At 44.8% G+C, this 13,655-nt stretch overlaps 1 protein-coding gene across 3 annotated transcripts; it reads right to left on the bottom strand.

Annotated features, from left to right (window-relative positions):
* Positions 1–8,620: 8,620 nt before the first annotated feature.
* On the bottom strand, positions 8,621–13,652 carry LOC103475234 (protein FAM222B-like). 3 transcript variants are annotated; one of them, XM_008426702.2, is made up of 5 exons: positions 13,495–13,652; positions 13,299–13,401; positions 12,643–12,839; positions 11,168–11,317; positions 8,621–10,440 (listed from the first exon to the last, which is right to left on the bottom strand). In XM_008426702.2, exons 4-5 carry the CDS (start codon positions 11,247–11,249, stop codon positions 8,777–8,779), a joined length of 1,746 nt encoding a protein of 581 aa, XP_008424924.1. In that variant the 5' UTR covers positions 11,250–11,317; positions 12,643–12,839; positions 13,299–13,401; positions 13,495–13,652; the 3' UTR covers positions 8,621–8,776. The 3 variants fall into 3 exon arrangements, with proteins under 3 accessions (XP_008424924.1, XP_008424923.1, XP_008424922.1); XM_008426701.2 differs by having other exon boundaries at positions 11,168–11,295; positions 12,643–12,842; positions 13,495–13,651; XM_008426700.2 differs by having other exon boundaries at positions 11,168–11,295; positions 13,495–13,651.
* Positions 13,653–13,655: the final 3 nt, after the last annotated feature.

The raw sequence follows: 13,655 nt of genomic DNA, 5'->3' as shown, positions 1-13,655 counted from the left end.
AGAAATGAAAAGAATGTAAAAAAAAAATCAGGCATTATTGGGGGCACCAGAACTTCTGAGGACCCCATGACCACTTCCTGTTTCTTCCTTTGCCAAGAGGGCTAGTTAGCTCGGGTTAGCTTATGCTATTCTTTAGTTTTTTCTTCTTTTTATTCCTAAGTTGTTTGTCACAACCATGATGTGTCAACATCATAACTGACTATTTACAAAACTTTGATTAAATTTTGTGAAATAAAAGCTTAATTTTGGTAAAATGTAAAGATTTTATGGACCTGATGAGCTACAATATGGCCAACTTCAGAATAACATCATATAAATTGAGGTAGCTTAGCATTTCATCAACTCCATCAGTTTTTGTGACTCTTTCAGTGAAATTGTTGTCAAATCTAACTTAAATGTGCAATTAATTCATTTTAATGTATTTTACATAAATTGCATTACTTCACATGTACCAAGTTTTTCATTTTACTCACCAGTTTGTCTCCACCTTCAGTTCTGTGTCAACTCCGTCAGGTGGCCTTTTTGTTGTTTTTTGTTTTAAATAATATTTTGTTTCTTGAGAAGCATTCGTCTGTAAAATGAGTAAAAATATCACAAATAGGGTCATTAAAAATTATTTTTTATTTATTTTTGTCAGATGGTGATGACAGCGTTCTGGGTCAGGTCGATTAAAAATGTAATTTAAAAAAAATGTTGCAACTGGGAGCCTGTACCTTAGCATCTTTACATTTCCAAAACATTATTTGTCATATTTGCATACATAAGGTTGAGAAATAAGAAGAAAAAAAATATGGGAAAATTAAAACCCATTTTGTCCCTATTCTCAAGAATCACTGAAATATGTTTTGATTTTATTAAATCATGTTTAGTTTGGAGGTTTAACAGTAGAAGTCAGAGTTTATATCTAGTGAAAAACATTCACTGCTGGGCGTCTTAAAGATCAATTTAAAGCAGATAAAAAATAAAAACTCTGACTGCATTAAGTCGGTTTGAAGAATCTGAATGTTTTTCACAATAAAAGTCACTAATAAAAGCTTTGTGTTTGCAGTTTGGGTTATTTGTTAATTTAATTTCTGCGCAAATTATTTCACTTTATTTTCTCAATGAAAGGCAAAGCTGGAAAATCAGATTTGCTTTGGTAAAAAGTGGCAGAGTAGATGGAAGCTTTTGATCATTTTAAGATTAATCCACAATAAATTCTAGAAAAAACAAGGACATTTCTGAGTTTGAAGTTCAAATTTTGATAGAAAAGACCAAGAAATTTTCTAGAGTTTTTTAAAATCAAAAGTGAAAAATTTGACATTTGAAAATGAAATTTTCAGTTTTTTTTTTTTAGAAAATTTGAGATTTTTGTCCGAAAATCTTTCTAGCAAATTTTTGATTTTCCAAAAACATTTTTTTTAATGTCAGAAATTAATCTCAGAATTTCCTATTGAGATCAAACTTGTATCTTAAAGTGCAAAGAGTTAATTTGAGAATAAATTACAAAAATGATCAAATTACAATGTGAATTTTGTAATTCTCTGTTCTGCCTGTAAATCTGTTCAAAACGTTTCGGTCGATAAGCGCTGGAGGACTTAGAAAAACTATACGAGACCCCAACAAATAAATACATTACTTCAGCACTGCTAATCCACCTCCTTTGCTTTTGCCGCTCCTCTTTAATCTGCGCAGTCGTACCGTCAGAGGGATGTTGGAGTAGGGGATAAGATGCTCACCTGTTACGGAAGAGACGGTTTGATCCTCCTCCTCTCTCGGCTTTGTGTCCATTTTCAGCTCCTCTGTTATTTGGGGTCATAGTTCAGGTTTCACTGCAACCGTTGAGACGCTAATCCACTGCGAAAACAAGGCCTTGTTTCCATGGTTACACATCTCAACTGTCTGAAGGTAAAAGAAGGTTCTGAACAGCTTCCAGAACCAGAGGGAATAATTATCCAAACCCGGATGGAAACCTTTACGAATGAAAGTCTGGAAAGAGAAATCAAACATGGCGCCACCTTCTGGTCCAAACGCACAGGAATCTGGAAACGTTCATAATAAAGACGCCAACCCTTTGTGTTTGCAAACTTTATTTTGGTTGGGGGGGGGGAATGTTTGTGCAAGACATTTGAGTTCCTGAAGGTTAGGCAAAACTGGAAATATCACATTTTCACACAGTAGAGACAGGAAGCCCGTCCACCAGCGGCCAGAACATTTTGGTTCTCACAACCCAAACAGCTGGATCAGAGCAATAAGAAACCTAGAGTGACTGCTGGGATCCTCTGGCCCCCTTCACCAGAATGTGCTTCAGTAGACGAGTCTTGGAGTGCAAACAGTCGTGTACCGAGCTCCGTCTGGACCTCGAGCGGAACCAGGAAACACAAAGCTCTGGTTCAGCGGTGGTTCTGGCAAACCCGACCAATTAAAACCCGGGAAATTATTCCTGATTTGCACAAACCAGGTGAAGTAAAGTCCGTAACTTCCACAATCCAAAAGCAACAGAATAAATGTTTAGACAACAAATTGCATCCATTAGTTCCAATAAATCTGACGCCCCCTTTCGAATGTAGCCCTGGGCATCCGCCAAAACGACCCGTTCACTCTAGATTTTCTTATGCTCAGTTCACATCTTTGATTTTTACTTCACAAGATTCTCTGAAAGCAACAGAACAAAGGCAGCAGCAGCAGCTCTTCTTTATGCCACCAGATTGTTTATTACTGTTAGAAGCCCAAGCTAGCTGCTAGATGTTAGCACAGACTGCTAGGATGGACTAGTAGCATTTAGCTGCTAGCTGCCACTCTTGTCCATATTAGTAGCTTGTCCATAGTAGCAGCTAACTGCTAACCACTAGTGGCTAGCTGCTTCTCTTGTCCATCGTAGTAGCTACTAGCCACTTTGCTTGTCCATACTAGTAGCAGCTAATGTCTTACCGCTAGTGGCTAGCTGCTTCGCTTGTGCATACTAGCAGCTACTAGTATGCACAGCTACTAGCCACCGTTTCTCTTGTCCATACTAATACTAGTAGTTTGTCCTTTCTAGTAGCAGCTAATCGCTAAATACTAGTGGCTAGCTGCTTCTCTTTTCCACACTAGTAGCTATTAGCTGCTACTTGTCCATTTAAGTACTAGTAGCCGATCCACACTAGCAGTTAGCCGCTAGCCGCTCAGAGAGAGAGGGACACCTGGTCACTTTGGTCAGTGAGTCAGCAGCAGTCGGTTGACGCCCCACAGCTTCAGGACTTCGGTCCGTCACACAGTATCAGTAGTTACAATAAGTAGCTTGGTCCCCCCCAGAAACACACACCCATTAGATTCACTTTGTGCACACCTGTGCAGGTACCCACACACACACACACTCACACACACTTGTCCATACTAAGCCCAGTGGAGGCACTTCATATGAAACTGTAGAACCTGACTTCAACGGGCTGCACTGAGGCGGTTCAGAACCAGAGGCGGCTCGGTCCGACGGGTTAGTGTTTGGGCTCGTCTGATTGGCTGTTGGGGGAAAAACCCAAACGTGAAACTTAATCCTGGTTAGTGTGGCGGGTTCAACGCCTCCGAGTGTCCGCTCACCCGACCGGAGCGGATTTCTCCCCTCCACTGGTGCAGCCCAAATCCTGTTACCATTTATAGACACACACCGGATCAGTGTGCTGATTAAATTCAATAGCAGCTTAAAGGGACAGGCACATCAAAAACCAAAGATAGGGAAGCAGAAATTAACTCCCGTCAAGTATAAAGACCCTGAACCCAACTCCTGGTCGCTTCGCTCCTGCACCGCACCAGAAACACGAGGAATTAACTAAACATGAAATTATACGGGACGTTTTCTGCAATTTTTTGATTAAATCTCCACAAAGTTTTTAACAACCAGCAGAAATATATGAACCAGCTGGAATCGACTGCACTGAAAAAAAAAACAACTAAATCAAATGTTTTTGGTCTAATTTGGAGCTAATATCTCCGTACATTTGAAGCTAACGAAAACTTTTCAGGAATATAGGAACATTTAGGAGCTTGTTTTACTTAAATAACTCTTAATTACCAATAAAACTTTGACAAAGTTTTAGAGTCAGGCTATGAGAAAAAAGTTAGGAGAAAAACAACGAGGAAAAAAGTTGTTGTGTTCTGAGGATTACGACAAAATTAAGAGATTAAAATTTTACAACAGCAAGTTGAAACAGTACAAGAATCAGAATTGGAGAAAAATAAGTCGTAATGTTAAGAGAATAAAGTCTTAAGACAAAATGTTATAATATGAAGAGGAATAATAGTAATATTACTATAATTAAGTCCTAATTATATGATAATAAAAGCTCAGAAAAAGTGATAATGAGATTAATGACATATTATTACCAGAATAAAATCATAAAACTCACAACAATAAAGTTGAAATAATATGAAGGTAAACTGATCATATCAACAGATTAAAGTATTAATATTAGAATCAAATAATTTATAACTTGCACCAAGAAAATTAGGAAAACAGTGAAGTTAAACTTTGGTATCAGTTTTACAAATAAAAACTTTTAACAAATTATCAGTAGCAAGACTTTGGAAAACAACAGTATTTGTATGTTTCTGGTAATTTTATGACTTTATTCTGCTGATTTTGTAATAAAACAAACAAAACAAACAGAAAAATCTTTCAATCTGTCCCAATAGTAACAGAAAAATGTCTTGTAAAAACATTAAAAAATGCCAGTGAATATTTTGAAATCAATATTTAAGAATCATTGGCGTAAAATCAGCTCCTATATTTGTTGAAAGGTTTTTTGTTTCAGTTCAACTGAAGACATTTGCAGTAGAAACTCGACTAAAACACGGAGATATTTTGTGTTTTTGTTCACATCCGGTGAAAGAGCGAACCGACCCAGACCCAAAAATCACCGTCTGACTTTTTACGGTAGCGATTCAGTTTTCGTAATAATTCAGTTTTCGTAATAGTTCATCCAGGTGAAACCGCCTGCGTCACATTTGGCCCCTGAAGTGGAAACGGCTATGGCTTCAGAACCGAAACATTTAAAACGACGGCTACAGCCCGGCTACAGATCTCTGTCCACTTTACTGAACGGAAGAAAAACCCCCCGGATGTCAGAGGGGCGGGAGTTTCACTGACGGCTCCATCTCAGGCAACGCCGTCCAATCAGAAACCAGAGTCCGGCTTTCCGTTACCACGACGACGGCAGAGCTCCGATCCTGAAGCTAACCGTCGTTTTTAAGGCTTTAGTCGCTGTGCAGCATCACTCTGTAGGCATGGGCAGCGGCATCGGGGCTTTAACTAGGCCGGCTTCTGAAACTGCTAAAGCTTTCTGCCAGTCAGTTTGCTTAAAGAACGGTGACAACATTTCCTATCAGTCACAGCAGAAAGATTAAAAAATGTAAAAGTTTCTGTCAAAATTACTGAGTCTAAAGTAATCACGGGCCGAGAAAATAAAAATAAGTTCAAACAGATAAAGTAGACTTTGGACACCCCTGACCTAAATCATCAATCGACTGTGCAGCGAAGATTGTTGGTGACAATACTCCTCCCATCCAAAGGGGGCGCCAAATAAGAAAAATGACCATTCAGAAAATCAACAATGTTTTTTTAGAGATACAGCGAGAAAAGTTCTGCTGTTCACCCTAAAATTAACAAGGAACCGTTAATTTTGGTCAGAAGTGTTAGTTTTTTCCAGCTCATTGTCGCCCCCTATGAGGCTGGAGGAGAAACTGCATTTCTGAGTGAAACGCTGCGGTTGACCTGAGCTAAAATAGTCAGAACATGGACAGAATGAGGCTGAAATTCCTCAGTTTGGAGGAAGTTCTGATTGTGAAAGTGGAAAACTAGCCAACAATTATCTAAACGTGTAAAATAAAGTTAGCAAGCTATGGCTAGCATGTCAGCTAAGGAGATAGTCTGACTAATTGACCAGTTATCAAACTATAATTAGAAGGAAAATAACTAATATTTCACACAATATGCCTGTTTTTATAGAAATTATTAAACGAAGCACAGTGATTGTTTTATAGCTCTTTTCCTGAAACGCTCTCCTTAACATATCGGACCATAAAACGGCTTACCGAAAATCCGGCATAAAACTTTTGTTTTAGTCTTAATAAAATTTTAAAAAGGCATCAAGAAATCGTCTACTGAGCAGACTACACATGTTTTACGACAAGTCGAAAAATATCTGCAGTTGATTCAGGCTTGTAAGAGACCAAAGGAAGAGAAAGAGCGCGAGATTTAGATCGGATAACAGGAAGGTGATTCAGTTTTCAACTTTTGTCTGTAACTGAAATTTGTCGATTAGGAAACATTTTGGAAATCTCAGAGCTGAAGCAAAGCTTTAAATCTTCAGTTGAATACCAACAGAAATACTAGTCATGCTAACTGTGCTAATGGCTAATATGGGGCTAAGTGCTCTATAGCGATGATGCTAAAAAACCAAGATGCTAAAGACTAAGTAAGTGTGATCCTAACTTTAATCCAAATGCTCCTCCACACACAGTGTGACGTCTCCTCTTATAAATTAAACAACGCTGACGGCAGAAAAGCTAGCTAACTTTTTTTAAATATTCAGCAGGAAATCGATGCGTCCCCATTTATTTATTTTTTCTTTTCCGTTTTAAATGAAGTTTACGGATGTTTTTTGTGATTTTTGGGCGGATGTTTCTGAGCCCGCTCCCTCCAAACGAAGCCCAGGATCCACAGGAAGTGGGTTTGCAGCTCATCGCTAACAGAAATCAAACCGATTCAGGGAGACGCATCAGGAAAGAGGAGATGCGGCGTAGAGGGCGGCGTCGCCATCACACGCCGTTCCGACAGGACGCCTTCGCTTCACATTAACCAGACTTAAATACGGCCTGATGGAGTTTCTACTCCTTCTGCCAAACTTTTACATTTCTACAGTTCAAGTAGGGCGATCTGCGGATCCACAACAACAAAAGAAGAACTACAAGAAAACCCAGCGAGGAGACGGGGAAAGTTCAGAACCGCAGAGCCGAGCCGAGCCTGCGGGGCGGAGATGAGAACCCGTGGCTCCAGGACCTCCTGAAGCTCGCCTCTGGGCGCTCGTAAGGCCACGAATGCTGAGAAAAGTCGTGAAACTGAGAAGTGCTGCGGCGGTCCAGGGCGGTGCGGCCGGCGGCGCTCGAGCTCAGGAAGCTTCCACCGAGCCGCCGCCCAGCCTCGGCGAGGCGCCGCGCGGCGGCGGCGGTCCATCACACGAAGCCAAACCATGAAACTCTGGAGCAGAGCTGGGCGATAAATCGATCACATCGATTAATCAAATTTTGGCTTTCAGAAGATTCAAAGTTCTGGATTTTTTTTTCACACAAATGCTCTCCTTGGGTTGGGGTGATGTCATGGCGGCCATCTTGTTTGACAAGCGTTTTTTTTTTTTTTTTACAGCTTCTGTTAATTTGGACTTTAGATTCTATGGCAAAATATCAGAGCCAGGTTACACGCGTTAAAGTCATAATATTCCAAAAGATAAAGTCATACGACAATTAAAGTCTAAATAATATGAGAAAAAAACCACTTTATTTAAAAACTGTAGTGGTCATTTTATCGGGTGCACCGATAAATCAGTCGACAAATTGGACAAAATTGTCAAAGATCGGCCGAGGTGAAGGTCAAAGGTCAAAAATCAGCCTCTGTCCTCCCTCTGCTCTGCAGTGAGAGGTTTGGCTGTTAGCCCCGCCCACAATCCTAGCCCCGCCCACCATCTTAGCCCCGCCCACCATGTCATGTCAGCACGTTTTCAGTTAACAGTCACCCCATTGTCGCCAACTCAGCGAATTTTTCGCTGTATTTCACAACATTTCAGTGTCGATTAAAATGGGAACCAGGAGATTAAGAATCAGGTAGATTTTAGTCATCGGTGCAAAAATACGACGTTAAAGTCGAATTAATGCCGGAATAAATTTATAGAATCACCAGAAAAAAGTTCTAATATTAGAAGAACGAAGAAGTACTTTTACTTCAACACCAAAACAACAGAATTTAAATTTGGAATGTTGAGGATTTTGAGAAGTTAAACTTTATAGTTTTACAGATAAAGAAATAAAATCAAATTATCGTCAGGACCTTGAAATGATTGATCGCTCTATAAGATTTTTTTTATATTAAAACTACTTTTTTCTTGTAGTTTTAAGACTTCCTTCTGGTAAAATTATGACTATATTTGCATAATTAAATAATTAAAACTTATTTTGTATCCTGGCCCTGAAACTCAGAGGGAATCAGAAAATACACTTTAGAAAATCAATACATTAATTTTCTAACACCTTTGTCCCCTAGTGGGGTCAGCAGGTGCTGCTGTCTGTCCAGCTAACGGTCCGGGGTCACCTGGACGGGTCACCTGGACCTGGACGGGTGACCTGGACGGGTGACCTGGACGGGTCACCTGGACCTGGACGGGTCACCTGGACGGGTCACCAGGACCTGGACGGGTGACCTGGACGGGTCACCTGGACCTGGACAGGTGACCTGGACGGGTGACCTGGACGGGTGACCTGGACGGGTCACCTGGACCTGGACGGGTCACCGGGACCTGGACGGGTGACCTGGACCTGGACGGGTCACCTGTCCAGGTGACCTGGACGGGTGACCTGGACCTGGACGGGTCACCTGTCCAGGTTACCTGGACGGGTCACCTGGACGGGTGACCTGTCCAGGTCGCCAGTCTGTCGCAGGGCACTTTAGAAAATATTTTTCTATTTTCTATTTTAGAGAAGAAAGCGATTTTTATCGCCCGGCTCTGCTCAGCAGGTCGAAGTGCTGTAGGGGTCAAACGGGTCGATGTGGAGTCTAATGGTAACCTTGGTGATGATGGCCGCCGCCGCCACGGTGCATCTTATGCATCATTTCCACGCTCTGCTCCTGCATGCCAGGGATCTGGAAATCCTCGCCGAGGAAATCCACGCTGTGCTGCAGCAGTTTGGGCTGGCCGGCGGAGCCGTCCTTCCCCGGCCGGTACTTGGCTCCCGGGATGCGCTCTGCGGCGGCGGCGTGGCCGCCCTGAAAGCCCACCGGCAGGTCCTGAGGAATGTTCCCGTTGTTCCCGGCGGCGGCCGGGACGGCGCCCCACGCCGGCTGCAGGTAGTGGCCGTTCAGGTAGGAGCAGTTGGCGGAGGAGGGGGGCAGCGTTTTGTCAGCGGCGTGCTTCAGCGGGAAGCCGTGCGCGGCGGCGGGCGGCTTGTGGCCGTAGCTCAGGCCGTGGGAGGGGAAGGCGCACTCGGCCGCCGGATCCAGCCGTGGGTTTTTGCAGGGGTGCGCTCCCTCTGGCGGCTGCTGCATGTGGGCCATCTGGTGCTGCGCCCAGGAACGTTGCTGATGCTGCAAGTGCTGCAGATGCTGCTGCTGTTGCTTCTGCTGCAGCAGGTGCTGCTGCAGCTGCTTGTCGCTGTCCGGGTGAAAAGCAGCCATGTTGTTGTTGCTGCTGCCGGCTGCAGTGGGAGCCGGAGCGGCAGGCTTGTCCATCAGCAGGCAGCTGGAGACGCCGCCGGCCCCCAAGGCATGCTGGGAAACCCTGGAGCTGGCGCTGATGAGCTGGTTGCGGCTGATGGGGCTGGGGTTGGCGATCTGGCCCTCGCAGACGGACGTGGCGCCCATGCCGGCGCGCGCCTGGCACAGCTGGTTGATCTGCAGCACGATGCTGCTCAGGTCGCCGGGCCGCGCCTGCTGCAGGCTGGCCGCCATGGACAGCGGGATGGTGGAGGTAGATACCGTCACGTTGGGCGGGGCGTCAGCGTCCGGCAGCTTGCGGGCGCCGTACGGCGGCGGCGGTACAGCGGGGGTACCTGGCGGCGCCGCCTGCATGGCCGCGCTGTCCGGGACGTGACGCAGCTCCTGAGTTGCTCCCAAAGCCGGCGCTGGAGCCGCCTGATGCTTCAGAGTCTGCATGTGAGGGAGGTGCTGCTGCGGCATGGCGGCGGCGCAGGGCGCCACGTCCTGAGGGGGCGGCTGCCGCTGCACGGCGGGCGGATGCGTCAGCCTCTGCGGCTGCTGCAGGGCCTGAGAGTGAGCCACGCTCCTCTGGTGGTGCTGCAGCGCCATCGGGTGCGCCAGGCTCTGCTGCGGATGCCCCGCCCCCTGCTTCTGAGCGGCCAGGTGCGGGAGGTTTAAAGTGCTGGGCGCGGCGTACGGGCCGCTCTGAGGGTTCATGGCGGCTTTCAGCTGCAGCCGCGTGCGGCAGCCGTCCGGCTGCTTGACGAGGCCCCGGAGAGGCGCGCGGAGGACGGCCAGGAGCCCGGCGCCGGCGGCCAGCTGCGGAGGGTAAGGGCTGTGGCGCTGCGCGGACGACGACGTGTCCAGGCCGTTGACGGTGCGGCGGACGTGCTTCTTCTGAGGAACCTTGATGCTGTTTGGGAAGATCTGGATGCTCAAAGGTTTGTTGGCGACTTTCTTAGCATAGGCGTCCAACTCTGCAGGCGTCGGATGGGTGGTAGATCTCATCTTCTGTGTGGTTTCCCCTGAAACGTTCAGTCAGTCGGCATTAAAGCAGCATTTAGACACGAGGCAGGAAATCTGCATTCACCTTTAACACTCGATAGATTGAGTCTCTTTTTAGTCATTTTATTGTATTTACTGTTGATCTTAACATTTCATTTTAACCAAAGATCCTTCTAGGGACGAATGTTGTGAATTAACTAATGCTAAAGATGTGATGCATATTATTGTTTACATCCAGAAATCTCACACATGCGCACAACGCTGGAGTCCTTCACATGCCGCCCACAGCCGCCAGAGACATATGTCTGCAAAAACATCCATCCATCCATCCATTTTCTTGCACCCTTGTCCCTTAATGGGGTCGGGAGGGGTTGCTGGTGCCCATCTCCAGCTAACGTTTCGGGCGAGAGGCGGGGTTCACCCCAGACAGGTTGCCAGTCTGTCGCAGGGCAACACAGAGACACACAGGACACACAACCATGCACACACACACTCACACCTAGGGGCAATTTGGAGAGGCCAATTAACCTGACAGTCATGTTTTTGGACTGTGGGAGGAAACCGGAGTACCTGGAGAAAACCCACGCATGCACAGGGAGAACATGGAGACTCCATGCAGAAAGACCGGGGCCGGGAATCGAACCCAGAACCTTCTTGCTGCAAGGCAACAGCTCTACCAACTGCGCCACTGTGCAGCCCCGTCTGCAAAAACAGTTTTCCTAAAATCTGATGGTGGAACATGCTTACATTTCTGAAGTCCAGTGTTCATCTGCGTGCGGTGAAGAAGTCGTATGGCGGGGTCACCTGACGCCGGCAGGCAAGCCAGCATGTCACTGCTCCTCTACTGCAGCGCCGGACGCGTCCCTCTCATCATCCTGGACACAAGCAGAGCCGCCGCTGGACGTTACAATATAGAGTCAATAAAACACAAGATTATGTCAAGTATGTGAAATTATTGCCGCAGTATTTGTCGCAGAACGTTTAGGGTTCAAAGTTTTCTCAAAACTCCACTTCTGTCAGAGTTTGTAATGATTTTAAACGGAGTTTTTGTTTGGATAAAATGCTAAAATGCATAAAAACGTGTTTGTTTTACCAGATGCCCTCCAACACGGCTGAATCAAATGAATGATTCAAAATTCAACAACCTGATTCATCCAGGAAACGCTTCTATTAGATGCCTCTTTGAAAACCGTTTAACCCCCAAACACGCCGTACTTCTCCGGTTTTTTCATTTAACCTGAGATGGAATGAGTGAGTCTGCTGGAAAGGTTAGCGGATATTTAAACACTTTCCACTTGTGGATAATCTCTCTCTCTCTCTCTCTCTCTCTCTCAGCAGAACGGTGAACTTGCTCCTTGGCGTTGCTGCATTAACTCCTGCATCAGAGCAGGATAGGCTGGGAAGCTCAGTCATCAGGGAGCGGCTCGAGTATCTGATCAATAAACGACTAGAAATCAGATTTAAATCATATGTGAACCTTTAAAAACAGTTTTATTATGATCTGATGTAGACTTTAAGAGGTGACCATGTGACAGGTGCTCATAAAACTCATGAGTCATGTTGCAGAGCTGCATGTTTGAAATGCATCACAGGATTTTCTAAACGAAGCCAAATCAGACCAGCAGGCCGATTCACAGCACAGTGAACGGCTCCAGAAAGCAGATCAGTAACAGATTCATAATTAGCTCCAGTTCAATGGAAGAGCATATTAATGCAGACATTTATCATCCACTGACAGGCTGATTCATCACTGATTCACTTCCAGATTCACGACTCACTGAAAACTACGTGGAGAAAAGAGCTTCACTTCCTGTTGCACCGTTAAAGACACACCGAGGACAAATTCAGACAATAATTCAGGTATAAGACATTTAGAGCAGAGGCCTCATTTTGTTCTCTATTTAAAGCTTTTTTAGAGCAGGGCCTGGTCACACATCCAGCACAGAAACGTTAGCTCTGCAGTGTTTACCTCCTAGCTAACATTAGCACCGATCCATTATAAACAGCCCGAATCCGGCTACTGAACACGGACAGCGGGATCAGCGGGCCTCGGTGCTCCTCTGGTCGGATTTAAATGTCGTCGATGGGGACTTTATCTCGAGTCAAACCCAATAAATAAGGAGCTTCTTTGTGCTTGTTGTGACCAGGCCAGCTGCTCTGAAAACCTTAGCATTTTTAGCACCATTAGCCAGAGAAGACGCGCTAAACGCAACGATACTCACTCCTCGCGAAGTTATGAGTAAAGCCGCTTCATTTTGTTGAAATTCAACAATAATAAATTAAAAATGAAGACACCATCCTCCGGCTGGCCGCTTCTCCGAGCTGCTGTCTGGCTACGGCAGCAGCAACATCTGTTCCTCTGCTCCTTCTCCGGGCTCAGCGGCGCTGCGCAGCCGGCCCAGAGGCGCTCTGCCGCCCCCTGCTGGGCGGGAGAGGAGGGACAAAAACATTTTCTGTATCGGAGCGAAGCAGAAAATATCTTATTTACTAGTTTCTTAAACTATTAGAATATATATTCAACAAGAGTACCCAAAAGTTGTACTCAAGTAAAAGTAGCAATACTTCAACATATTTTTACTCAAGTAAAAGTAAAAATGTAGTAAGAAATTACTCAAGTGAGAATAAAAAAGTATTTGATAAAAAGTATATTCAAGTACAGAGTAACTGAACAAATTATCATTCATTTTATATTTTAAAGTCACATCATCAGATGGACCAAAATATAACGTTAAAAGGAAATTTTGGTACTTTAAGGATCAAAATGACAATAATTTATAGAAGTAACAAAAACAGCTCTTTAAAGGTTGCAGAGAACAAAGGAGAAACATTTAACTTGTTTGTATAACAACTATTAAGAACCTCAAAGCTCAAATAATACCTGAACTTTGACCCCAAATCCCAGAGGAGTTGAAAAGGAGAGTTCTTCCACCCATCATAATGAGGATCTTATCCCAGACTCCAACATCTCTTTGCCCGGTTTCCTAACCAAACGGCCAGACAGATTTAAAGAGGAGCAGCAAAAGCAAATGAGGTGGATTAGCAGCTCATAACTGATGTCGTCCAGGACATCTTACCTTGAAATATCATCTCTGCTGAATGAATATTGAGGCGTTCATACAGCAACTCTTCAGTCAGAGGCCTCTTCTGATTCCCTGGAAGACTGACTGCTACTGGAGATCCTTCCTGTCCACGACTCTGAATATACCTGGATGATATAAGTTACATTTAACTTTCC

The sequence above is a fragment of the Poecilia reticulata genome, linkage group LG13 (genome assembly GCF_000633615.1).
Source record: "Poecilia reticulata strain Guanapo linkage group LG13, Guppy_female_1.0+MT, whole genome shotgun sequence".
Classification (NCBI taxonomy): domain Eukaryota; kingdom Metazoa; phylum Chordata; class Actinopteri; order Cyprinodontiformes; family Poeciliidae; genus Poecilia; species Poecilia reticulata.
Note: the sequence above shows the minus strand (reverse complement) of the source record. Positions and strands in the feature narration are given on the sequence as shown.